The sequence below is a fragment of the Alligator mississippiensis genome, chromosome 1, assembly GCF_030867095.1.
Source record: "Alligator mississippiensis isolate rAllMis1 chromosome 1, rAllMis1, whole genome shotgun sequence".
Classification (NCBI taxonomy): domain Eukaryota; kingdom Metazoa; phylum Chordata; order Crocodylia; family Alligatoridae; genus Alligator; species Alligator mississippiensis.
Genome location: NC_081824.1, coordinates 182007642 through 182035529, shown reverse-complemented (window position 1 = coordinate 182035529; position 27888 = coordinate 182007642). Strand labels below are relative to the sequence as shown.

The 27888-nt window shown below is 40.5% G+C and overlaps 1 protein-coding gene across 4 annotated transcripts in view; it reads left to right on the top strand.

The window, feature by feature from the left end:
- Window positions 1-26226, top strand: part of DISP1 (dispatched RND transporter family member 1) — a 160691-nt gene extending 134465 nt beyond the window's left edge. For all 4 annotated transcript variants that reach the window (XM_019483138.2, XM_019483137.2, XM_014598162.3 and 1 more), the window contains 6 exons: window positions 3068-3097; window positions 7232-7355; window positions 8939-9066; window positions 11107-11204; window positions 13170-13267; window positions 22582-26226. In XM_019483138.2, the coding sequence (XP_019338683.1) occupies window positions 3068-3097; window positions 7232-7355; window positions 8939-9066; window positions 11107-11204; window positions 13170-13267; window positions 22582-26217 (4114 nt within the window). In that variant the 3' untranslated portion in view covers window positions 26218-26226. The remainder of the gene's footprint in view (window positions 1-3067; window positions 3098-7231; window positions 7356-8938; window positions 9067-11106; window positions 11205-13169; window positions 13268-22581) is intronic.
- Window positions 26227-27888: the final 1662 nt, after the last annotated feature.

Genomic DNA, 27888 nt, shown 5'->3' with positions numbered 1-27888 from the left:
GATCCACCAACTGCCCAAAGGAGATTACCATATAGGCTGCAAGGGCTAGATCCCAGGAAGCACTGCCAACCTAATCCCTAAACATAGAGTGGATAACCGTGCCAGGCCCAATCTTAAACCTAGGGAGGGTAGCTAGATGCTTAAGCCCAATAAACTCATTCTATTCCTAATTCCACTGCATGCTTCCATTTGAAACAGCGAGAGTCCCTCAGTTACAGCATGCATATATACCAGGGGTGGGCAAAATGCGGACCGCGGGCTGGATGCGGCCCACCAGGCCATTCTATCCGGCCTGTGGGGCCCCTAAAAATTTAGAAAATTAATATTTATCTGCCCCTGGCTGCCTGTCATGCAGCCCTTGATGGCTTGCCAAAACTCAGTAAGCGGCCCTCCACCCGACATAATTGCCCACCCCTGAAATATACCTATGCAGAAGTAGCCCAGAGGATGTGCTTCAATGACTAACTCCCACCTAGTCTCCAGATCGATACAAATTGGCAAATTTAAAGATTGTTAAAGTTCCCAAGAGGGTCATGACATTAAACTGACCAAAACCAAGACTTAATGTTTCATTGGGAATGGTCTGAGACCATACCACCTCACTGGCAGCCTGCCCATTGGCAAAATGATTCACACCACCCACAATAAAACCGTGTGGGCACATGCTACATAGTGCAAGTGTGAAGTGTATCAATCATAATACAGAGACAAAGAAGTGGCTGGAAGACTAGTTAACTGTAGAGTAGCTAGGTTAGTAGCACAGGGATAGAGAACAAGTTAAAGGAATGGAGACTTCAGTGATTTTAGAGGAGCATAGGGAAAGTCAGCAGGACATCACTGCTAGACGGGCATGGAGGCTGTGAAGGATGTCTTAAGGGATGTATAGGGCCAGCAGGGTTTTTCATCCTAGGCTTAGGGTTAGTGTTAGGCCTGTAGGTTTAGCATTATGGGTGGCAGCCCCTGCCACCCCCACTCTAGGGTTGGCCATGAGTGTCTCTGTGGCAGTGTCTTTGTCATAGGCAGTGTCCTCTAGGCAGTGTCCTTGTCAGAAAGTTAGGATTGAGGCCAGTAGGTCCCTTTAGCATTAGGCTGAGATTAGGGTTCTGGCTGACAGAGCTCTCTGCCCTAGGGGAATAATTTAGGCATGGGGCAGCAGGTTAAGGTTACTGTTGGTCACTGCCCCTAGGTCAAGGTTACTGTTGGCAACCTCTCCATGCCTAGAGTTCGGGTTGAGGCAGACAGAACTCCCCTGTCTAGGGTTACTGCATCTGCTGTCAGGGTTCCCCCAGTTCAGGACTATGGTTGGAGCAGGCAGGACTCCTTATCCTACATTCATGCTGGGAGCTTTCATTCGGCAGAGTTCCCCATCTCTTATCTGAGGTTCTGGCTGACGGGCCTCCTGAGACTGCAGTTTCTTCCTGTGGGGGTCCCCCACTAAAGTTTGAGTTGAAGCCAGGATATTCCAAAGCTAGGTTTTACCCAAGTTTGAGTGAACCACAATCTTCAAGGAACAGTATAATTTGCCTTAAGAGGTTAATTGATTTGTATAGTTAGCTTCTGTAGAAATCCCTGACAGCCTCATTTGTTAATCCCATGGTATGGGAATGAAGAAACCCCTACTCCTTCAGAGACCTTAGAATGCAATGCTATAAAAACAGAACCACTGCTGCACAGCAAAAATGTGTCTCAGTTGAGTGTTTTCTAGCTGCAGAAATATGGAACTGGCCATGAAAATTAACAAGTCTATGTTTTACCTGAAGCTATGGTTTTAAGGCATTTATAGATGTGCTCTGGGAGTTGGGGGGTGCTTAAATTAGAGTGGCTCCGAGAGCCGCTCTAATTAAAGTACCTGGAGTGTCACATGTATCAGCGTCCCTGTGCTGAAAAATGGTGGCAGGGGCACTTTAACTAAAGCTTGTTGAACGGGCACTAGTTAAAGCACCCCCGCCACCATTTTTCAGTGCAGGGATGCTGATACACGTGATGCTGGAGTCTGCTGGGTTGTGGTAATTGCCACGTTCCAGCAGACTCAATTAATTGGGCCTGTAGGGTTAATTAATCAATTAGTCAATTAATTGAATCTGCTCCAATGTGCTGTAATTCCGGCACGTCAGAACAGCCTTGCTACACAAGTGTAGGTGCCCTTAGTTACAGCTTCAGAATATGTGTCATTCCATGTATATGTAATCTTTAAAGGAATCTATGGCTGCCTGATGAGGCTGCTTTTGGATCATCTTAATTACAACTTTTTAAATATGCAGTCTACTGAAATTAAGTACTTCAGTAGCTAAGGTAATTGCCCATTTAGAAGAGCAGATACAGCAACCAGTATGCTTGTACCTGTTTTCTGTATCTATTCAAAATAACTGAGAGTGAGATTTCTAGTCATGAAGCAACTACAAGAGAAATTATCAATTAAGATATGCTTCATTTTGGTTACTTTTTGGTCTTCTGTTTTTTGGATAGTTACAGCATAGCATATGCCAATCTTAAATGCATTCTGCTATGTTCTTGCAATTACCTTCTCTACCCCTAAAAACAAATAAGCATAGATATGGCCTTTGCATAATCTGAAGATGAGTGAGATTGTACCATTTAGGAAAAGAATTCCACAGTGTTGTTTAAACAAAAGTGTATGAATAGTGATTTTAAAAGGTAGAGATCTCCTGTTTTTACCACTAAACTGTAGCTGTTGTCCCAATTACTATCACTAACATTTATGTTTGTTGGTAGCTTGTCTTTGAAAATCCGAGAATTTTTTTTAGCATTCATCCTCAGAACAAGTTATGTTATACTTTTTGCTCCTGAAAAGCTTGTACTGTCGTATTTTAACTAGAATTTTCTAGTCTATGCAAGTTTTCATAATTGTGATAATTGTTTGATGTAGTTGTGTTTTACAAAGATGCTGAACATGATGGTATGATTTTACAAATAACTTGTATTCTTAGTTCTCTGCTTTTATTCTATCTATTTTTCAATTCAGAACAGCATTAAATATTGGAGGAAAAATATTAGTGTACATTTGTGTATTGCATCTGCCTTCAATCATTCTTTTTTTTTTTTGCAGACCAGTCAGACCATTCAAGTTACCAAAAAGGTAAGGTACAACACAATCATTTATATATCTTGTGTATGTTCTTTCATATGTCATTGCTGACCAACAAAAAAGGAAAACAAAGCAAAGCTAAAATCATGTATATTGAGAACCCAGTGGTTTCCTATATGCAGGTATTAATGCATTGCAAAATCAGGTATTTTTTTATGAGAATAGATTTTCTTCTACCATAAATTGGAAAATTAAGCCTATTCAAATAGCTACTGGGTGTCATGGTGAGACTAATATTTTATTTATTTACAACTAAATTGGTGGCCTTTCTCTCTGTGTATGTCTGTACATTAACTGCATTTAGTGTGAATCCATCAGTTACTGCCATGCTGTTTCAAAATGCTCCCTCAGAGGGCTCCTTATTGCAACACCAATAATTTTTATAGTCTAACTAAAGAAAAGTTGAGAGTTTGTTCTTGTAATTACCTTCTCTACCCCTAAACAGAAATAAGCATAGATATGACCTTTACATAATCTGAAGATTAGTGAGATTGTACCGTTTAGGAGGAGAGAGCAGAATGGTTTATCAGAATTACGTATGCATTTGAAGTAATAAAAGGAGATCTTTTCAATGAATATATGGTGAAGGAGCAATCCATCTGGAGGAATTGCTTTCAGTAAATAAGAGATCTATTAACTGAATATGGAGCTGATTAATTCAATCAAACATTATCATTGTTCTTGAAACAATGGAAGGCCTTCTAATAAACACAAATCAGACCTTTTGAAAGGATGTATATATCTTTTAATGTGAAACCTAAGTGTGATGAACAGGTTTTTACACTTTGTATATATAATGTTGATTCGTAAAGGGAAACTTCTAAGAATTTTTATTGCCTAAAGCAGGCAAACATAATTTTACAGCTCATTAGAAATTCAGGGATGGAAGAAAAGAATCACAGGTAAGAACACTTAGCTCCCATCATAAAGCAGCTTAAAAATATTAGTGTTCTATAGACCAAACTGATTATAGTTGATTTAACCTAAATACATAACTTCTTGAAATCTGTTTTTATGGTTAGTAGGGACTACAACTTGATGAAAAAATACTGAATGCCATAAATAGTGGAGGGCTACCAGCCCAGTCCACTGCCTGACTAGCTAGCTGCACCAATGTGTTATTGAGCTTAACCATATGGTTTAAATGAGGAAACTTAGCCCCAATTCAAGGGAGAAGTAATCATGCATTTTGCTTTAACACTTATTTAAACAAGTGTTTACTTGAATATGAATTGATTTTAGAAAACACTTAATTGGTCTTCGGGTTTGGGTCCAGAAGTATGTTCTCAAAGATTGAACTGAACAAAGGAGAAATTAATTACTGTAACTCAAAAACCTATGTTCACTAGAAGGGGAATAATATTTCCAGATTTGTCAGGAACTGTTTAAAATTATGGCTGATCTATTTGTGCCTTCTTTACATTTTTAATGTTCTGGGAAAATCATGTTTGCATGTTCCAGCCCCTAAATGGCACATAACAAGTTAGTTAGCAAAAACAGTATCAGAAAATTGAAAATTCAAAACCAAAAATGATTTTTATATATAAAACCATTGTTGGTTCTGAATTATAGTGGGGGGGGTGTGTGTGTGTGTGCGCGCGCGCGCACGCATGTGTAGATAGATAATATTGCTGTCAAGTATGATACTATTATTTTATTTTGTTGTTCTGGCTGAAGTGATTGTTGCTGATCTGATTTTCCAATCTGTGACATACAAAACAGGAAAATGTACACAGGTAAATACTTGGTTATGTTTCCTATATGTAGCTTATTTGTGTTTTTAAATTGGTCAAGCAGGCCACAACTTCCTTTAATGTCAGTGACTGAAAACTTCAGCTTAACCAAGATAAGAGAGGGCTGTTCAGCAGAGAATGGAATCACACAGACAAAAGAGGAAAGGAATAATTCCTTTAATAGATCAAACAAGCAAAAATACTTTTATGTCTTCAAAGCAAACATTATGTCTACAACCATTGTAGTAGTCAGTCTAGAACTTGGTGTTTATAGAAACATTGATTTCTATAAATGGAAACATTTGCTTAGGTCATCTACTTCCTTTCCCCAAAACTTTGTATAACTGCTCATTTGCGCAGGCTGCCTGTTTATGATTAGTTTTAATGACAAATAGCATGACAAACTGCTTTACAAATTTGCACTAATTAAGGTTCATAATCTCTATGGGATATTGGCAAGAATTGGACCACATTTATCTTTGGAGAAACTGGCACGTGGCCAGCATAGTATTTGGGCTTTCTAGGCTCCAAGCCTGAACTCAGGCCACTAGGCCAACATGCAGTGTCAATGTTGGCCTTCTGGTCAGTGTTTATCTCAGAGTCCTCTCTGGGCAGCCAGCAGTACCATCTTTGGATATTGTTGGTTCATGCTAGAAAAATGGCCCACAGCTGTCAGAGTAGCAGTTTACTGATTTTGGATCATAAGGAGTGCTGGAAATACATATTAGATCTTGTTTCAGTGGTGTTGTGGCAGAGTGGTTAAAGTTTCCTGCTGATACTGCAGAGCTATGAGTTCAAGCCTTGCTCTGGGCTTATGTCAAATGCTGGCCCTGGGCAGCCTAGCTGTAAATACTTACCTTGGTCACTGGGGTAGTAGAGCCAAAGGCAGCTAAATATAATGCAAGCCACATCAATCTCTGGTGCTGACTACAGAATTTGGTGTGCCTTAACCATACTAGCCCACTGGGCTGTTAAACTCAGGTCGACCTTTGACCTAGTTAGGTTTTTTTTTAAGTAACAGGGCAGAAGATGTCTGTTTAGAGACTACTAGGTCCCTAGAAAAAAATATCTAGTTGTGCTGATTTGATATCCAAAAGGACAATAGTCCTTGAGATGAATAAAAGTAAGTAAGTACAAAAAGAGCTGCAGTACAAACTGACCGTCATCTTTGTTTGTACTGAGATCGAGGAGAAAGTGGAATAGAAATTGACCTGATCAATATTTGCATGTGTGTAACTACTGTCAATATACTATGATTTGTATGCTAATTGTTTGTAAAAATGTATTACAAACTTTGCAGGACTTTGCCCTTTCTATTCTGTTTGCAAGATTAGATAGTAAAACCTTTCTTAAAAGTTGTCCTTGGAACGTAAGGACTTTGATTTCAAGTGACTGGTGTAAAAAATTGTGAATTTCAAACTTTTTACCTGAATTTGTTTTTGTTTTATTTATTTATTTTTTCAATTCAACTAAAACCTGCTATGGAGACAGAAAATATTTCTACATGTAGGAACTCCTGTACCTCAAAACTTCAGTAACAAAATACTGATGTGTACTGAAATTTGAGACCACGTTGTTCTAGAAGTTTTAATAATTCATGATGATGGTGTATGATGATATATGTATTGTTTTGCAATTTGCTTTCAGCCTTGAACTTGCAAAAAAGTCTATGCACTATTACGACATAGGGTTTGAAAATTGTCTTCAGTTGCAGTTTTAAGTGTGGAATAGACTGCTTAAGGGCAGAATAAATAGTATAAGTTTTTAGCATTAAAGCTGAAATTGTATTAGAAGTGATTTAAAGTTTCAGTTGTAAAAAAGGTTGCAAAAACTTACTTTTCAATGTACAACCAGAACATGGAAAATACCTTGACCAAACCAGAAGTTTAAAGATGAGGAAACAGTGTAAAAATCAATGATGAGTGCTTGGTCTTACATAGCATTTTCACTTGAAATGATGTTCTTCTTGCATTATCCAAAGCTACCAGAATGTTTTTAGTAAATAAGTAGCAATTATCATTACCAAATATGTGGCCTATTTATAAATACGCCAAAAAATGTTCTTCTGGCAACAGACAAAAAAGGCTTGAAATACATCCATATTTTTACAAAACATCTTGATGAAAATATTTATGAAAATATATATTTTCTTAAGAAGAATCTGATGCAAGTTTTACTTGGAGAGGAATGTAACAGCAATTGTTAAGATCTCTGTAGATGTATACCTTTGCCAGTTGTGAACCAGTTAAATCTCATTGAAATGAAGCAAGAAATGTGTCATACTTTAAACAAAACTTAAGGTATAAAGTGAGGTATGAAATAATTCTGTTTCTTGTTTCCTGGTTTATTATATTACTCTTTCCCTGCTAAGATGTATTTTCTTTCCCTGTAGCTATGCAGCACTGATAGCTGACTGGCCTGTGGTGGTTTTAGGCATGTGTACTGTGTTAATAGTGGTGTGTGCATTGGTTGGAATATTAGTTCCAGATCTTCCAGACTTTTCTGATCCATTGCTGGTAGGTAAATATCCACCTTATGTACTGTGAAATAATTGATTCTACTGTATTCTGTCTCTAGCAGTAACGTTAAGCAGGTAAATACAGGTCTGTTCAAATTAAAACCAGACATTCAAGCATGTTTCATCTTTGGGGACAACTAGGTCCAAGATTTCCAATCCATATTTTTCAAAGGATTGGAGCAACTACAGGATTTGTGATACTTAACAAAAAATAAAATCTGAACTCCTTGCTTCCCACCCTACCCTTTCTGCAGTGTGTCTGGAACACTAAAGCACTGCAGGCCACAAGCACAGACAGTCACCAGCAGTGACCTCATTATCCCCTGTTCCTCACTTCTGGCTTGTCTGTACTCCCTTCCTCTCTCTGCTGCTATAAAGGAGGAGATATGTAGTTCACAGACCAATTTTCTGAAGGTGCAAGGGAATCTGCTATGCATCTTAGTACTCAGAATAAGAGCATAAAATTTCTCTTATTTTTGAGAAATAAAAAGGCTTTGGTGTGGGCTGCAAAGGATAACGTAGATGGGAGAAGCATGCTTCACATGGCTAAAGACTGGTTGAGGATAACATTTGCATTATCCTTCTGGGGGTAGAGAAGTGTGAGACAAAACATACTGTATTTTCTCACATACAACATGCCCCCAAATGAAACACACATCTTGCTTTTAGAAGGCAGAATGAAAAGAAAAATAAAGATTTTTCTGCAGTCATGGCTAGCTTTGTGGCTAACGGTGATTGTACACGTGATAGTTGTCATGATGGACACATGACAAAAATGTAATTTGTATGGCTTAATGGTGTCACGCATTAAACGTGAGCAAGTTTGGGGAGTTTTAAATAACTTTGCATTGTTGCAAACTGAATGATATCTGGATGTAGTTTGGTTTGCAGGGTTGCAAATTGCAACAGTGCAGCTATCAGCTCATCCTCTGGCCGTGTGAGAGGTGGGAAGGCTCCACAGAAAGAAAGGATCAGGCCCCTCGCTGCCTTTGCCTTTAGGAGATGGTTTAGGAATAGCACATCCTGACCATGTGCAGGGGGTTGGACTAGTTGACCCATGAAGTCCCTTTCAACCTTATGATTCTACAGAAAAGCATATTCACACACTGGGCATGTCTACATCAGATGCTTACTGGGCAGTAGCTTAAGAATGCTGCGCAGTAGTGTGCCAGGCAAAAACCGTGCTAATATGCTACTGTGCAGTGTTATTAGGCTACTGTACAGTAAGCGTCACTAAAAACTCATGTGCCAATGCTACTGTGCAGTAGTGCATGCTACTGTGCATTGAATCAGTACTTAACTAAGTATTAAACTTAATGCGCAGTAACCACGGTGTATTAATGAATGTGTAGGCATCCCCACTGAGTGCTAAGAGCTAATTTACTAATTGTTTAAGCAGACTTGTGCCAGCAGGTCTTTATTGTATCAGACCATCCCATTACAAAGCAATTCATCTCTAAATTAGAAGTCGGGAGTAACTGCTTTATAATGAACACTGTTCATCAATTTGCTGTTCAAATATTCTACTCTTCTGTTAAAGCAACAGAATGAAATATACTGTTCTGTGCTGTTCTGTCTTAGGGTTTTGAACCAAGAGGAACTGCAATAGGGCAGAGATTGGTCACATGGAATAATATGGTGAAAAATACAGGTTATAAAGCAACACTGGCAAACTATCCCTTTAAATATGCAGATGAACAAGCTAAAAGGTAAGATTTTTTTAAATACAGTCCTGCTAGTTATTACTAGGGACCTAATGAAATTGTGATTTTGTAATTTCTGCAGAAACTGCTAAATTGGTAGGTCCCCCGTGAAAAAGCCTGGTCCCCACAAGCAGAGGGTGGGACATGACGAGGGGGGAGCAGCAAACAGAAAATGGTGGGAAGCCCTGGCATCTTGAAGATACAGGGGGAAAAGGGAAGGGAGAGGGAGATTTTCAAGGCAGTGTCACGGATCCCCAGTGTCTCTGGCTAAGGGACCCCAGATGTCCTGCCCCTCCCAAGGAAAGATAGATGGTCTCCTACAGGCTTGATTGGCTGCAGGGCCCCAGAAGACCCACCTAGGGTGACCACCCATCCATAACTGGGCAGGACAATCCTTGGAATGGGAATCTCAAGTCCCAGACCCAGGTTGCATGACTCCAGGACAGCATTTGTCCCGGATTCACAGTGTCATGCAGGGATCCACCAGAAATGGCAGGTTTCTCCTTGCAGGCTGGCAGTGTTCCGGTCTGCAAGGGGCTGCTGGGAGTGGGGCACAGGGGGCGCCATGTGAATGTGCGTGCCTGCACACATGCATGTGGCTGGGAATACAGCTGTGCAGCTTGAAGAGCAGCTTCTTGTAGGTATGTCTTTGCAGAGAAGAGGGTATGGGATGGGGGCTTGGGGCAGATCAAGGCTTCAAGGTGAGGGAGGGATTGGGACAGGGGCTGGGGGCGATGCCCAGCCAAGGCAGTGCATGGGGCTGGGGTGTGGAGTGGGACGGAGGCATGAACAGCTCATCCAGGAGATGCAGGGCATGGGGGGGCAGCTCCCCACTGCTGTGCGCACCCCCTGGCGGTGCATGGGGGCCACATGCGCCCGCAGATTTGGGGGGGAGCAGATGTGGACTGCCTCGTGGCCATGGGGCTCCCTACCCTGCTGCCTTCCCCTGGGAGTCCCGAGCTGCCATGGCAACACACCCTGTGATCACCTGGCAGCGGTGGACAGCAGGGACAGCAGTGGTATGGAGTTGTGCCCCCTGCTGCTGCCCAGCAGGCAGGTGGCATGTGGCTGGCAGGGGGCTCCTAGGGGAAGGGCAGCAGAGCGGGGAGCCTCGAGTCCGCAGCAGGCAGCCTACATCTGCCCCGCTCTACTCCACTCTGCTTCAGCCATGTGGCCCCTGGAGGTGGTGGGGGAGAGGAGAGGGAAGCAGGCATGTGTCCCACCTTTACATTTTAAAAAGGCGGTCACCCTAGTCCCACCTCTCCCCAGAGATTGACAGATGGCTATCTGTCAGTCTCCGGAGAGGGGCAGGACTTCTGTGGCCCCTTGGCCAATCACAGGTGTGGGTGGGGCCCACCGCACTCCTTTGCAAAAATGGCGACCGGCGCCACACAAGCCACAAAGTGGGGCAGCCGTCCTGATTTTGGTAGGTCCATATTTATTACTTTACCTTGCTGAAACAACCTAATACAGTGCCCACTGAATGCAATGAATATACTTACATTTTAACAACCCTTGCAAGCAGCAGGGTGCTGACCACCATTGTCCCCCTGCTTTACCTGTGGCAAGCTTGGGTGCTATGCCTTTTGGTTGTGTGACAGGAGGTTGGTTGTGTAGTTTTAGTAACAGGCTAAACACGGGTTTATATGGGATAGTTTTGATAGGATGATCCTTCCTCAAGTAGGGGGTTAGACTTAGATGACCTCCAAGAGATCTCTTCCAGCCCCACTCTTCTCTGATTCTGGGATTGACTTCAGTAGACATTAGTTCAGATTCCCTTTACATTCCTTAAGGCCTGCCCTATGGAGTGAGCCTGAAGAGAGGCTTTGATAAATTTTCCTCATCATGTACAGTAAATTTAACGGAACAGTTTAGAATGACTCATGCTTGGTTTTCTCTTTGAACTGCGAACGAATTTAATTGTTAATATCAAGACCGTTTTCTCTTAAATTCCCTAGCAACAAAAGTATGACAAGCTATTAGAATATGTAATTATGTTGGTCACTCCTTTTCAGAAATAAGATAAAATTGTTTCCCCTCTTATAGTCATCGGGATGACAGATGGTCAGACGATCACTATGAAAGAGAAAAGAGGCAAGCAGACTGGAACTTCCACAAAGACAGCTTTTTCTGCGATATTCCAAGTGAGTTGAGTGGTATTAATGCAAGTCTGAAGATTGCTACCAGTTTGGAATGATTTCTAAGCTGTTCTCTCAGAGAAAATGTCTTATTATTAGACAAGGGGATCTTGCTCCTTATAGTCCTGTAGAATTTTTTTTTGAGACAAGCACTGAAAAATTTTGATCAATTAACGTTTTGTACTCCTTAATGCCTCTCATCAATTACTGCACTTCTTTCTTTTCCTTTGAGAGCGTTAATGAAAGGGGTTTTAAATTGTTGACAACCCAAAATAAGTACATTTATTTTAGTTTAAAATGTGTTTTTTCTTATGTTCTTGCTAGATGTCTCAGACATCAGATTTTGCTACAAATTTAGGGTTTGCAATAACAATAATAATCAAGCTTTTACAAAGCCAAAGGCCAATGGAATCTTTCAGTTAGATGTATTGTGTACAATAGTAAGGTAATTTTAACAAATTGCAGTTTGCAGCTTTTAGAAGGCACTTAATGTAACATTTTGTTAAACTCCTTTTTGACAGGTACTAGATGTTGTTATGTGATTATACTGCCCTTACACATCAGCTGTAATCTTGATTTAGGACCTCTGGGTGTTACTGTAATGCACACAAATAACAGAATAGAGTATGAGATTGCCTAGAAATTGACTAATTTTCTTTCATTGCCCAGACTGAGAGCTGTAACAAGTAAATACTATTGTGAAAAATAAAATGCATGTAATTTTTTTTTCAGTTCTGGTGGGTGTTATTTTCAACTTACACAACAAAATTTGGCTCAGGTCTTCCTTTCTGCTTCCTTGACCGGGCATATTTTAGACCAAGCAGATTTCTCCTGAGAAGGCGCTAATATGCTTTCTCTTAAAACCCACTAAGTATTAATACAGTTGAGAGTGACACTGATTGCTACTGTCCCAGCTCTGACTTGTTCTTCACAGTGCCAGGGACTTTAGGAGTGGCAATATATCTGATGAAGGAACCATGTTCCCGTGAGTTAAATTGCCAGGTAATCACGAAGAAAACAGACTATCAAATTTTGGGCCCTTCCTTACTCTCCCACTCTTAGTTCCTGGTGTCTCTCCTTTTGTGCAGGATCAAGAGAGTATGAGAGATTTGGGCTCCCTGCCCATAAAGCACTTATTGAAACCTCCTGAATCTTGGCATATCATTCTATAGGCCTTCTGTTTGTTAAAAGTATTATTTTTAATCTGATGAAGAATCTTAACTATTTTCCATAGCAGTGTACGCACATGCACACACACAGTGTACATTTCTGGTTTAGCTAAACATGAAATTCTGGTTGCCACAGAGTCATGACTCTGCATTACTGAAAGCTGTTTCTGATAACTGTAGTTTAATGTTTTTTATTGATAAATTCAGCTTAGTTTAATAGAGGGATTTGTTTTCATTAGGCCTAATTAACTTAAAAAATGCAGATATTTTAAAAATATATGACCCCAAAGACTTCCAGGGACTTCACTATGAAGTCAGCTCCTAAAGCGAAGACATTTTCACAGATGTCCTTTTAATTATTTTTGCTAACCTTGTCTCACTAAAACAGACCTTGATTATATTAACTGTCTCACTACCATGCTGTAATGAATTAGTAGCCTTGAATCGTTTTCTGATGACACCTTTCAATTTTTGTTCATTCCTCCTTGCCACACTTCTAAATATTTCCAGTCTAGAATATTGTCTTTTGAACTTCTACATTGTATAAAATTCAGTAAAGTTAGAAGACTGAAGCTTAGTGAGCTCTTTCAGCTTTAAGTTCTTAAAAGAAATGGAAGCTTTTACAAGGACTTTTATCTTTCAGATCAAATGATCACTTTCACTCTAGAAAAAGGTGGCTTCCTACATTCAAATAAATATTCTGAAGGTGTACAGAATTGATATTTGAATTACAGACATATGCTTCAGTCTGTGAAACTGGACATACGTGAATAATTCATAAACCCTCTTACTCTATTTCCAGGTGATCGCTATTCACGGGTGGTGTTTACTTCAACAGAAGGAGAAAACTTGTGGAATTTGCATGCAATTAAATCCATGTGCAGTGTAGATAATATGAGGGTAAGTAAAGAAAACTTTTGGTGTGCTTGGTGCAGCTGAAAATGTGCATTTGAAACTACTTGTGGTGGAGACCATTTTATCTAATAGCAGTGGTTTATTTGCTGCAAAATGAGCACACCTTAGGCAAACAGAATTTTGCAGGTGGCTTTGCCTTTATGGATCAGATTATGGATAACTTTTTTCTCTTTTTGGACCTTAAATCCTATTCACTTAAGTCCTATTCACTTAGTAGTCCAGTTTTTTGTTTTCCAAAAGAAGGAAAGGTTTTCATTTTCTCCTCACTTTTATTCCCCTTGCGGCAATCTGTCAGCATCTACATTATGTTCTGCATGCTTCTCTTGAAGCCTGTGGGTCATTTAAGCTATGAACTCAAAAGAGAATAGGTTGGCAACAGGAACATCAAAGGGGCACAAAAGCAGTTTCTGGGCAAATAGCAAAAGTAATCAAATCCAGACTGTGGTGTTCTAAGATCAGTGTTAACGTCTTTCTAAAAATAGGAGAGAATGAAAGGAGACACTTGGGCCTTGTCAGGCCAGCCAGTGGATTTTTTTCCCCTTGATAGTGTAGGTAGAGCCTTGCTCTTTTATTTATTACTTGAAGGAAGAGAAATGACAAGGAGCAAGGGCTGTGTTCAGGAATTGTAGTAGTTGCTCTTTTTTTGTATTTAGAATTTAAGTATCAATCTCAATTATGTGTTGGTTTCAACTAATGGATGTTAACTGATACTCATGAAGTCCTGGGTGAACTAAAGAGCCTAGTGCATTCAGGCAGCAAGCCTATAAAATATAAGACAGTCAATTGCTGAAGCATGCTTCTGTGCTTTCAGTTGAAATGCATCCATAAATATTTGCAAACTTGCAGACCTGGCATAGAAGTTATTTTAGGTTGCATTTTTCATTTTCTCTTAATAGCAATCTGTTGATTTGCTGGGATTGAATGGCCGTTACCTTTCTCCCACCTAAACACAATTTCTGTCAACCAGTTAATCTAATAAATGTGCCAAAGGCATTTAACTGTGCTTTTTTCAAGATGGTGATATTCCATGAAGAACTGACTTGTTTATCACTTGTTTCACCTTAAACTAGGCTCTCTTTCTTCCCTATTCATCTTGCTTACCTAGGATTCTGAGCTTCCCAATATAATAACTGTATTTGTTTGCAGTCACTTGTGTTAAAAAAAATAATCTTTCTGAAATTAACAATACTGAGGAGACACTGGGTTTCTATAGTTCCTCCAATTTTTGTAGAAGCCAGTGCAGTACTTTTGAAGTTAAGTTTGACAATTTCACTTGTATGGGGTGTGGCAGAAGGCCACCTCTGTTTCTCCCCAAAAACTCTGCTCTGACAGTTTGCTTTGTATGGGCCCTACAGAGGGTATACACCTTACCCTATCTTTTTAGGTAACCTGAGCTGGAGACATTCCTGAGGGAGGGGGGGAACCTGCTACCTTTGCCTACGTGACTGGCATCACATACCTGGGTGAGGGGCTTGGACTCTGTAGTGGGCTAGAGACTGCCAGTCTGCCCAGCAACCAGTGATGCATTTCAAATTGGCTGGCTGGCAGCCAACAGGTGCTGGCCTCCGTTGGACCAGGTATATGAGGTCATAAGGGCTATATAAGTTAAGGACTGCCCAGGAGGAGCAGCAGTAGCCATGATGAAAACTCAGAGAGAGAGAAGAGCTGGACCATCTGAAACTTGCTCTCTCTCTCTCAAAACTCATGATTAATGAACTGCCTGCCTCCAGAGGAAATCTCCACCTGCCTCTGGATGATACTTGTGAGTAAGCTACCTGAGATCTAACTAGATGTATAGCTTGCCGTAACTCAGATGCGTGATCAAAGGCTACCCCAGCCACCCTGCTTGCTCTATGGGATTTCTCTGATACTACTCAGTGCTTTACCCTATTCCAACCCTACTCCTTGTAACCAATAAAGTTCTCCTTTGTACCTAGTGTGGGAGACTGATTGGGAGTGGGTCTAGATTATGCCTTGGGGTCCCCTTGGTTCAGCTGACTAAGGGAGACCACTACTTGGGGTTCCGACTGAGGGAAGCACCCCAAGTTCTTGAAGTGAGTTGAGTACCCTTGAAGGCTACTGGGCCTGTGTTTCCCAGGGGACATCCTGTCAGAATCAAGCCCATCCCTGGGTGGTGACAGCTCTACCCCCAGCCTAGCGGATGTGCTCCAGAAAAGGGAGGTGCCCCCAGGGAGGCGCTCAGAGCCTGGAAGGTGGTCAGGCGCAGTGAGGTGGGTGGCTCAGTGCAGGAGCACCCCCGACAGGCCCGCCACATGGGGCACTTTACAAACTGTATAGTTTTAATTCTGCAATATAAACTAAGTGTAACTAAATTATGCTACATAAGAGCTCTAAATGTGCTGTATTTTCTTGCATACAACAGGCCCTACAATATACCATATTAAAATTAACCCTTCCAGATTGGGTCACATGTGGGGACCCAGTGGGGAAGCTGACTTTCTGCCTGGGATGAAAGCACCATGCTTTGATTCCTGCTCCACAGTGTAGCAGCAGTCACATTACTATTTAGGCATCTGAGGGGGTTGATTTAATGGCTCATTGTTCTTTCCCCTCCTTCTCCCCCCACCCCCAAGGTATTACTAATTACCTCTCCTTTTTAATGGCCTTGATGTTCCACTAAGCAAGCTAACCTTTCTTAGGGCAATTTTGCTGTCTGCTAGCTGCTCCAGTTCTTTCTCCTCCTGTTTCACAGCCTTGGAGACTTTTTAGCTTTTTTTCAAAATCATTGATTTGCCCATGCTAGTCTTTGGCATCAGGTAGAGAGGGTGAGCCAGCTGAAGATTAGGCTGTCTCCCTGCTCTATCTAGCCATAACTCCAGAATTCTTTTTAATTCATTCTGGCATTCAAAAACAAGGTATGTGTTACTGTAGTTTCTCATTTACAGCACACCCCAGAATGTAATATGCACCTTGTTTTCAGCATTTTAAAGAGGAAAGAATATAAAGGACATAATCTTACTAAACAGTTTTTAAAATGTAGTTAAACTGCCAGGTCCCTAGCATAACTAACAAAGCATTAGGGAAGTATGGCTTAATATTTAACACAACAAAACCTTATCCCAATAACATAGAAGCTAAAATAGGTATTGTACATCAATATTTGTATCTGACATAAATAGGAAACAAGTTTCTGTATAAGCAAATGAAAACAGTTTGGTACTTGTCTATTTAAAAGTCACAATTGCCAAAGTGTAGTGAGCTTTTTCCAAGGCAGAATCAAGTAATGCTATTTTAAGGAAAAACATCATCTAATACAAATCCATAAAAACATCTTTCCCTTTTTTATAAAAAATATGTTTGGATACTATGATGAATGCTTTAGCAATATATGTAGATATACAAATATTTACAAAAAGATAAATTGCGGAAGCACTGCTCCCAGAATCACAGTGTGGGTTTAGGACATCAAGAGGCACAACTGACATGATTTTTGCAGTTTCCAGCTGCAGGAAAAATGCTAGGAACATCATAAACTCTTCATGACCTTCTTTGCCCTCACGAAAACTTTGACTTTCTCACCCAAGAAGTACTGTGGGAGGGTCCTTCTGAAGTATGAATCACTGAACTTCATCACCATTCTTTGCCTTCTCCGTGACAGTATGTAAGTGGTTGTTCTCAGTGATGGATCTATCACAGATTCCTTTGGAGTTAAGACGTGAGTTAAGCAAGACTGCATCATCACTCCAACACTCAGTCATCAAGCTCCAGTTGCTAATGATTCTGTAGTCTGCTCAGTTGGAAGCAGACCTTCAGGCAATCATTGTTGTCTTTACTGAGGCATACAGGAATATGGGACTGATGCTGAACATTCAGAAGACGAAAGTCCTCCATCAGCAAGTTCTTAATAACCAGTCCCCAGCTCTGGTAATTCAGATTCACAGTGAGACTCTGGAGAACACTGAGTATCTCCTGTACCTCGGAAGCCATCTCTCACAGAAGGCTGACATTGACAAAGAAATCCGGCATCACCTCAAATGTGTAAGTGTAACCTTCAAATGCCTGAGGAAATGGTGTTCAAAGATTGCAACATCAGATCTGAAACCAAGCTTATGGTTTCTCAAACAGTTGTGGCCCCCCATGCTGTATGGAGCTGAGACATGGACAACATACAGGAGACCCCTTAAGTTGTTGAAAGAGTACCATCAACACTGCCTGCCGAAGATCCTTCAAATCCAGTGGGAAGATAGATGCACCAACATTAGCATCCCCTTACAAGCAAACACTATGAACATTGAAGCGATGATCATCCAACATCAACTTCTCTGGGCCAGCCGTATCATCCAGACGTCTGAATCCAGATTCCCAAAGCCAGCCCAGTCAAGGCATATGCTCAAGAGGAGGGCAGAGAAAGCACTTCAAGGACGTCCTCAAGGCCAACTTGAAAAAGTACAACATTGACATCAACCTTGGGAGACTGTTGCCTGGGTCTGCTCCAAATGAAGTAAGAATCTTGCTGCAAGGATCTCAGTATTTTGAAACCTATGACAACAACAGGAGACAGAAAAGTGGTAGTGGCAGAAACAGCAGGTCATGGACCGAATCAAGAATCCAGAGCCACCCACTCTGGACAAAAACATGTGCCTAAATTGCAGTAGAGTGTTGATTCCAGATCAGCGTCATCAGCTGTCTTCACACCCACAGATAAAACCATCCTGGAAAATAGTTATCCTTGACTGTGAGAGATTACTAAAGAAGAGAGAGATAAATATTTATAAAAAGATAAATTTGACTACAGAAAATCTAATGCTTTGGACATTCTTGTACTTGTAACCAGGCTTTGTATTAAAGCTTGTAATCATTAAAGAGCAAGTTGGATAGCACAGTGACTTATATATAGGAAGTTGGTAGTTTTGCTAGATTAGCTACTGAGGGGTTTAAGGTATAACTTGATCAGAACAGGTGTAATTATTATCTGTATATATGTAGCACATTTTAAACTAGATGCCAGTTGCTGAGGCAGCCTGGACAAAAGCTATGTTTCCTAACAAAATTACTTCTAAATAGCTTATGTTTGATCCATTTCTTCTCAAATATTTGTTGTAGCTCATGAATGAATCTTGTTTCCATTGTACTAGTGTTTTGTTGACAGGTGGCCTCTTAAAATGGGTGCTGACTCGCACTGGTACTGATCACAAGAAATCAAGGTCTTCACTGACCATTTGTTTTTTCTTACCTGGTCTTTTTTTCTGTCCGTTGGTCATACTTCTGTTAAATCTGTGCCTAGTTAAAGGCCCCAATTCTGTTTCCATTTAAATCAGCAGCAAAACTTTAATTAAATTCAAGGGAAAATCTGGCATAACTTTTAGAAGTTATAAAGAAATGCAGACTTAGGTTTTCATATCTTTTTATTGATAGACAGAACTTCTGCACCAAATTGTTTGCATGGGCTAAATAAATATCATGCCTGTCAATTGAAGAAGAGAATTTTTAAATTATATTTCCAGCTGCTTAGGCTTCAAATGCAAATGATTAATTTCCCTTTTACCTGCTAGACATCTGACGCATAGTTGCTGGCAGAGCAAGCAAGAGGATTCTGACTCTGTGGTCCAAGGAGGAGAGCCCTGCTTTTGGCAGGGGGAGAAAGTTGCATTCTGGCTCCTGCTCCCAAACCATTTTACCCAGTGACTCTTTAATGCCTGGTATACCACACACTGAAGTATATCAGGACCCATGCTATTTTAAGTCATGGGACCATTCTGCATTACATTTTAGTAACAGAGGGTAGTATCTGGCCCAGCGGAATTGTATCCCTGTTAGTGGGAAGAGGCCCTGGCCTGCAGTGATCTATAAACAAAGGAGTTGCCAATAATTATGATGCCCACTCCAGCATTTTGTGTAAGCTGAATGTGTGGTGGGAGTTGTCACAGAAGTGTAATTTCAGGAAAGATGAGACAAAGGTGAGGTGCGCTAGTATCAGAGCTGGACTGTGCAGAGGTATTGTATACATGTGGGTTTTCCTTTCCTGAAAGGAAAGTCTTTGAGATCTGCTACTACCAGCCCACCAGATTTTCTTCTGTCTAAACATAGGCACACACTTTTTCCTGTAAGGGATTCTGAGTTGTTCCTTCCAAGGAAAGTCTCCTTCATGAAATAGTACTATAATGTGGACCGTCGCTTCAGTCTGATCTTCTGTTCTAGTCCCACAGGAAGGACTTTTCTTCAGATGATGTAACACCTCCTTGGTGTTACATCATCTGTACAGGAAGGACTTTTCTTCAGATGATATAACACCTCCTTGGTGTTACATCATCTGGTGTTTCAAGCTCTCTGGGGGCAGAGAGCTTGAAACCTGCTCTCTGCCCCCAGTGCTGGTTATGCAGTTTTCCCAACAACTTGGTAATGCAAAAACAAAATAAAATTGTACTGAAAGCAAGGGTTGCCTTTCCGACAGCATCCATCTCCCTGAGTTACAATCCGGTTCTCAGGTTCCCTCTTTCCCGCTCTTCTTTCCTTCTTAGCTCCTTTCTTTCCCTTAGAGGAACAATGGAAAAAATCCTAGTTATATCCAGTTCGCTCTTCCTTTAAGGATCCACTCTCTGCCACTGTGTGACAAGAGATACTGGACAAGATGGAACTGCGGTCTGACCCAGTAAATGACAGTTCTTATGTTTTTATGTAGTTATCCAGTGGCTAGCTTCAACATGAAGGTGCACCCCATAAAATTCTGCCCGAGCTGTCTTGAGCATGCTTGGGCTATTTTAATGACATGTTTTCGTCACACTTAGGGCTCTATCCTGCAGCTGTTCAGCACATGGCAGTTCTCTAATCTTCCATGGAAATTCCATATGCAGGATGGCTATAGGATTGGGCCCTGAATTTTTCATGACCAGAATTTTAAAAATTGCTTTCCTTCCCACATCAGTTACAGGAAGTTTTCCTCACTGCTCATACACTGTTGTTTTTATAAACTTCAAAGATTGCAAAATCTTTCCCAAGGGGGTTGCTTCCAAATCCAGAGTGCAGGCCTGTGTCACCAGGCAGATCCATTTGGCATAGAGACCGCCGTCTGAGGTGTCTCAGTAACAAATGGAGATGTTAATAGTGTTAATGTTAATAATGCAGCTGGCCTGGCCACTTTACAAAGTCCTCAGCAATATCTTTTGATCAGTCAGTGTAATTGTGCCCAATCCTGCAGTGCACTAATATTTTGTAAATAATATTTTTATCTAGTACTGTACTTTAAGTCATTCCAGAATACATTTTATTGTTTGAATTTCACGATTCAGCTACCATCTCATGTTACTTTATCTTTGGCAAGTTATTCTACCAACCAATATTTATAGCTTGTAGTGAGTATTAAAAATAGTGTATAAACCTCTTTATCCTATCTCGAAGTTGAATATGCAGAGAAAACAATAATATGATCTTTCCCTCCAAGTTTGCCTGGCTGCATGTTATATCCTCAAAGGATACATCTGGAGATGTGCCATGAAAAATACAAATATGCTATTCCAGTGCTTCCTTTTATTTATTAGGTTGTTCAGTTTTTCCTGAGTTTGCATGTGTGAGTGTTTTTATCTGGAAACAATCAAATGTGAATTATCCTGTTTTTATGGAATGCCAGGTTCTTCTTGTCCAGAAACTGTTTGACAAAATTAAGCCCGTATTAAGACTTTTAAAAGTACTATGAGCATCTCAAATTCTGAGTTTTAATTGTATTATAAATGATCACTGATAATAAGCAAGAGTAATTACAACACAAGTAAAAATCAGCATGCCTTCAGTTTAACTGACCTGAAACCTTCATGGATAAAGGTTGCAGAATCCTGTCCTGGAAATCCATAAACACATATGACTTTACTTGAAGAGACTGTGCATAGGAACAAAGCTATGCATGTTCTAAATTGTTTGTAAATAGGTTCCAGCTCATTGCACTTTGCAAACCAGGTGTTTTGACTAGCAAAATATATGGGGTACTTAAGAGACTTAGATCCTGTGGGCTTCAGCAAGCTTTTGTGTCCTGTCCACTTGAGAAAATTTACTGGTGTAACTTCATTGCTTAAGAAATTGATGTCACTAAATTAGTGTGGTCTCTTTTCATGGGTGCCATTACTTTGGCTGAAGAGTGCTATGTAATGATTTAGCTAACACTGTGAGTCCTTACAAGCTTCAGGTAATTCAATATAAGGCCTTCTGAAACTGAAATAAAGATGTTGTGCTAATTGAACTAAATTACTTTCTTAACCAAAGAGGTTAAATTGGTATAACTTTAACTCATGTACAAGCCCTTAGAGCAGTGGTGCTCAACTTTTTAAGCAGCAAGCCAAATGTTTGTGACCTGCCTGCATTGTGAGCTACCCCTTCCCTCTGGCAGGGTTGGGGACGGGAGGGAGGGTGTGTGGAAGGAAGGTGGCTGCCAATGTCAGGAAGAGGGAGGGAAGAAGAGAGCTTACCTCCAGTAAAAGTATCTGCATAGGGGAGAAGGAAGGGAGAAAGCAGGTTGGGCTGTGTAGGGCTTCAGTGGTATTGCACAGGGCAGGGAAGGGGACATGCTGGGCCGAGCTGTTTGCCACTGGTCTCCTGTTCCCCATGCCATGGGCTGAATCCAGTCACTTCAGGAACTATGTCTGTCCCACTGGCTGTAGGTTGAGCAGCACTGCTTTAGAGTCATGCAGGGCCTGTTCCACAGGCTGATTTAATTTGGAAAAAAGCACCACTGGCTGCATAAAGGCAGAAAACTCTTGTACAGAAGGGGTTGTGGATGAGGACATTTGTGACAGCATTCTTTGTTTCAGAACTATCCCATCCTTTCTTGCTGGAGCTGTCATAATCCCTGCAGCTTCTCTGATCCTCTTTACAGGGTCTCAAGAGGGGTGAAAGGAAACTAAATAACCTCCAGGCAACTCAGTATTTTAAAATACTCTCTTTGAGGCAATAGAGGAGAACTAAACTCTAGTTGTGGGGAATGAATCAGTGCATCTCCAAGCAATGGATTTTCATTTATAAAATATTATATAGTCTTAAAACTTCTGAGCGTTTAGGTCTAATTACATGATTGGTTATACAGGTGTTTTACTGTCATGACGCTGTTATTCATCAGGGATTTGCTCCTTCTTTACGCTGGTGTAACATAAGGAGAGGTTGAGGTGTTGTGTGTGTGTGATATACAATTCAAAGTGTTGGCAGCAGAGTGCCATGGGGTGACATTTTCATTCCCTCTAGATAAAATTGCCTTAGAAATACTTCTAATTTAATAACAAAAAGCAAACATCCCCCTCCCATTTAAAACAGACTTTAGCCTTAGTATTCTAATTCTCCATATGTCTGTCCCTATACAGATAAGATCTCACTCCCAGTTCGGTGATCTCTGCCAGAGGACCACTGCTGCCTCATGCTGCCCCAGCTGGACACTGGGCAACTATATTGCCATTCTGAATAACAGATCAACATGTCAAAAAATTGTAGAACGAGATGTTTCTCATACCCTAAAGCTGCTTCGAACATGTGCCAAATACTATTACAATGGAACCCTGGGGCCAGACTGCTGGGACATGGCAGCCAGAAGGAAGGACCAACTCAAGTGTACAAACGTGCCTCGTAAATGTACAAAGTACAATGCTGTTTACCAGATCCTCCACTATCTAGTAGACAAAGATTTCCTAAACCCAAAGACTGTTGACTATGTCTTACCAGCTTTAAAGTACAGCATGCTCTTCTCTCCAACAGAAAAAGGAGAAAGCATGATGAACATTTACCTGGATAATTTTGAGAACTGGAACTCTTCTGATGGTATAACCACCATCACAGGGATTGAGTTTGGAATAAAACATAGCTTGTTTCAAGATTACCTGTTAATGGATACTGTGTATCCTGCCATAGCCATTGTAATTGTGCTCTTAGTCATGTGTGTATACACTAAGTCCATGTTTATCACGCTGATGACCATGTTTGCAATAATTAGCTCCTTGATCGTTTCCTACTTTCTGTATCGGGTAGTATTTAATTTTGAGTTTTTCCCTTTTATGAATCTCACTGCATTAATTATTCTTGTTGGAATTGGAGCAGATGATGCCTTTGTCCTCTGTGATGTTTGGAACTACACAAAATTTGATAAATCTCAGACTACAACTTCTGAGACAGTGAGTATCACCTTGCAACATGCTGCTCTTTCCATGTTTGTCACTAGTTTTACCACCGCTGCTGCCTTCTATGCTAATTATGTCAGCAATATCACAGCAATCAGATGTTTTGGTGTTTATGCTGGCACTGCCATATTGGTGAATTATGTTTTAATGGTAACATGGCTACCTGCAGTAGTTGTGTTGCATGAACGGTATCTTCTCAATATATTTAGTTGCTTCAAAAAACCTCAACAGAGGGTATACAGCACCAAAAACTGCTGGACAGTATTGTGCCAAATGGTCCACAAAATAATTTTTGCAGTCTCAGAAGCATCTAGGATATTTTTTGAAAAAGTATTGCCATGCATTGTTATTAAGTTTCGATATATTTGGTTGTTCTGGTTCCTCGCCTTAACTATAGGTGGAGCATATATTGTGTGTGTGAACCCAAAGATGAAATTGCCATCCTTGGAGCTCTCCGAGTTTCAAGTGTTTAGGTCTTCTCACCCTTTTGAACGCTATGATGCTGAGTACAAAAAGCTTTTTATGTTTGAGCGTGTCCACCATGGAGAGGAGCTCCACATGCCAATTACAGTAATCTGGGGTGTTTTTCCAGAAGATAATGGGGACCCTCTAAATCCTAAAAGTAAAGGAAAGCTGAAACTAGACAGCAGTTTTAATATTGCAAGCCCAGCTTCACAGGTCTGGATTTTACATTTCTGCCAGAAGTTAAGAAATCAAACATTCTATTACCAAACTGAAGAACAAGACTTCACAAGCTGCTTTATTGAGACATTTAAGCAATGGATGGAAAATCAGGACTGTGACGAGCCAGCTCTTTATCCCTGCTGCAGCCATTGGAGCTTTCCATACAAGCAGGAAGTCTTTGAATTATGCATCAAGAGGGCCATCATGGAGTTAGAAAGAAGCACTGGGTACCATCTAGACAGCAAAACCCCAGGGCCTCGATTTGACATAAATGACACCATCAGGGCAGTGGTATTGGAGTTCCAAAGCACCTACCTCTTCACACTGGCTTATGAGAAAATGCATCAGTTCTACAAAGAGGTAGATTCATGGATTTCAAATGAGCTTGGTTCTGCTCCTGAGGGCCTAGGCAATGGTTGGTTTGTGAGTAATTTAGAATTCTATGATCTTCAGGACAGTCTTTCTGATGGTACGCTGATTGCCATGGGTCTTTCAGTTGCTGTTGCGTTTAGTGTAATGCTACTTACAACTTGGAATATAATTATAAGCCTTTATGCAATAGTGTCAATAGCTGGAACTATATTTGTCACTGTTGGTTCTCTGGTTCTTCTTGGATGGGAGCTAAATGTGTTAGAATCTGTCACTATTTCTGTAGCTGTTGGCTTGTCTGTTGACTTTGCTGTTCACTATGGAGTTGCTTACCGCTTAGCTCCTGATCCTGACCGGGAAGGAAAAGTCATCTTCTCTCTTAGCCGCATGGGTTCTGCAATTGCAATGGCTGCTTTAACAACATTTGTAGCTGGAGCAATGATGATGCCCTCTACAGTCTTGGCATATACCCAGCTCGGCACTTTCATGATGCTGATCATGTGCATTAGTTGGGCTTTTGCAACCTTCTTTTTCCAATGCATGTGCCGTTGTCTTGGCCCCCAAGGCACTTGTGGTCAGATTCCTCTACCAAAAAAATTGCAGTGCAGTGCATTCTCACAAGCTTTTTCAGGAAGCCAAGGAGACAGGGGACAAAAGAAATTGCATTCTGCCAGCAAATATCAGCTGGACTCCTCCAGAGGTCAAAAACCAGAAATGGAGCATGAGCATTATGAGTTAGAGCCTCTGGCATCACATACCAGTAACTGTAATGCACCAGAGAAAGTAACCTATGAAGAAACCCATTTGTGCTCAGAGCACTTCAATGGCAGACCCCAAAACATATGCATGCCTGCACATTCAGCATATAATAGTGAACTGATTAAAAGCATCAAAAACAAAGCTGGCTCAACCATGTTACAGTCCTCTGCCGACCAGCATACCTCACGCCCACTCTTCTCACAGAATAAACAGTGTAGCTGTCCAGATGCATATAAGCCTATAGATGTGAAATGGAGTCCACATTCATGTCAACAGTTAAGTGAGACTTTGTGCTACCATTGTGTCCCTTCATCTGGAAATTTTGTACCGATCCAAAACTCCGTGGCTCCCCTAAATGCTTTGCAGCAAGCTGCTGAAGGCTGTGTGCACCCTGTCCAACGTGTCCTCCACTGCAGTTGCCTTCAAGGGAGACTGAAAAGACCTGTTACGCAGAATTCACTGCCTAGAAATTTTTTTCTCCATTCAGTACAACAGTTTCAGACACATGAAAGGATAAATAGGACAGATGTACATAGTCTTCAGACCACGGAGGAGAATGTTAAAACTCTCCCAAAGGCAACAAGCTCTCCACCCTATCTCTGTCAAAGTGCTGGTCCTCATTCTGAATCTGAAGATAATGTATCAAAAAACCAACAGGGATTCTTTACAAACAGAGACACACGTGATAACAGGAATACAGAAGTAAATGGGAATGAGAACAAGAGAACTTGTATATCAAAGCAGGATAAGAAAACTGAACTTAAGATAGATCAGAGTTCATTGCAGAATGATCAGTTTTTGAAGGTTGACCAAAATGATCAGAAACACCTGCTGAACAGTTCAGAGGGAGAGGCTGGCTGTAACTATTGCCCTGAAAATTCACACTGTTGTAACAGAACTATAACAGTGAAGTGCAATTCTGTTGACTGTCCAATGCCAAACATTGAAGCCAATGTGCCTGCTCTATTAACACGCCCAGAACTTTCCAATGAAAGTTTGTTAATAAAAACACTATAAGACATCTTGCATTTGGCTACCCTGTGTCTTTCATTTAAAATTAAGTTTAAAATATTAAAAAAGAAAACTCTAACTAAAGCACAATGTATAATTTACATTATATCACCAGTTTGGAATGAAAAAAACTATTTTACATGAACCATGAACACATGTAAATTTCATAAACCTGTTATAGTATAATAAAACCCGTCGTCATCCAGAATTACTTTTTTTCTGTAAGTAATAAGAGGGATTACACTTGATTTAATGTTTTGGCCAACGTTTGAGTTCTCATTAGAGTTTGAATTCTCATTTCCCACCATCCTGAAAAATAAAGCATTCCAAAGATATTTTCCTCTTTCAGAAACTAGGACTTAAGAAATTTGGTAAAACTTTGAGCAAAGGGCACACTGCCATATTTTCTAAATATACTCTTCACTCTATTCTTATGCTATCATAGCAAGCTGTAGGAAGTATCAGTGATACAAATTTAACAAATCCCATTCTTCTGTATATATTACCCACAGCTGCAGGAGCAGAAGCCTTGTAGTTTGGAATTGTTCTGTGTACCCCAAGTTTTCAGTGTCCTGAGTTTTTGGAATATGTTTAATTGTTAATTGGATACTATAATGAAATCTAAAGAGTAGCCCGTTTGGCTATTGACAGTAACATAGATAAATTGGATTTCCTTCATTGTATTTATTTATTTCCATAAAACTCACATTTATTTATAGCAGATATTCCAACTCCAGCTATCCCTTGGTGAAAGGAAAGAAGACAAGACTTGGACAAGACTTGCTTCCCACGATCTCTCAAGGCAGGTGAAGCCATCTGAGGCTCTGCCCTCAGGGAACCTCCTTGAAGAAGAATCAATAATAAATATAATGGAGGTAGTGCAATTCATCTGTGTTACTGTCTATATTAAGCACAGTTGTCTAAGTTGTCTGTTTAGCAAAACCCATTTAACCCAGACTTTCTCTGATTATTTCTGATAGAGAGACTTCCTATTCCAAGTACAAGGGGAAATAGGGTAAACAGTTTCCTGTTACCAGTGTACGGTTACTTTTTAATGGCCGTGGGAGGGGATCACATATGCCATTTAATATTAAAAATCAGGAGTGAACTGCCTTACAATCTATTTTATACTAAATGCCAATAAAAATTGGAAGTAAAACTACTGTAAGTAATACATAGTTATGGGCATGCTCTAGTCTTGTTGACAGTAGGTCAGAGGAAGTTAAGCCAGAAAGGCTTTGGTGGTTAATTTAAAACTGAAGAGTATGATTTTTTGCTTCCATAAAACCATTCCAAACCCTAATGTAATTACAAATATTAGCCCATGTCATAACCAAGAAATTGCAATACTAACAGACTGTATTCATGTGACTGCAGGCTTTTCTCAAATGTCTGATGGTTTTGCTGTGTATATATCTGAAGGTATCAGCATTTAGTCAATGTAGGCTTGAGAACTGAAATTATGTCTCAGAATGTTCCGATACCTTAATGTGGGATCTCTCTGCCAGTAATTGAGCAGTTATAGCAGGTATTATGGTGGATTATTTTATGGCATTAAAATTCTAAAATGCATTCCACTGAATGGGATGTTTATGCAACATTAAGCCCCTTATGCATCAGTAAAAATGGAAAAAAAAAAGTTGCTCTATTTTTCATGACTAAGGGGACTACTGGCAT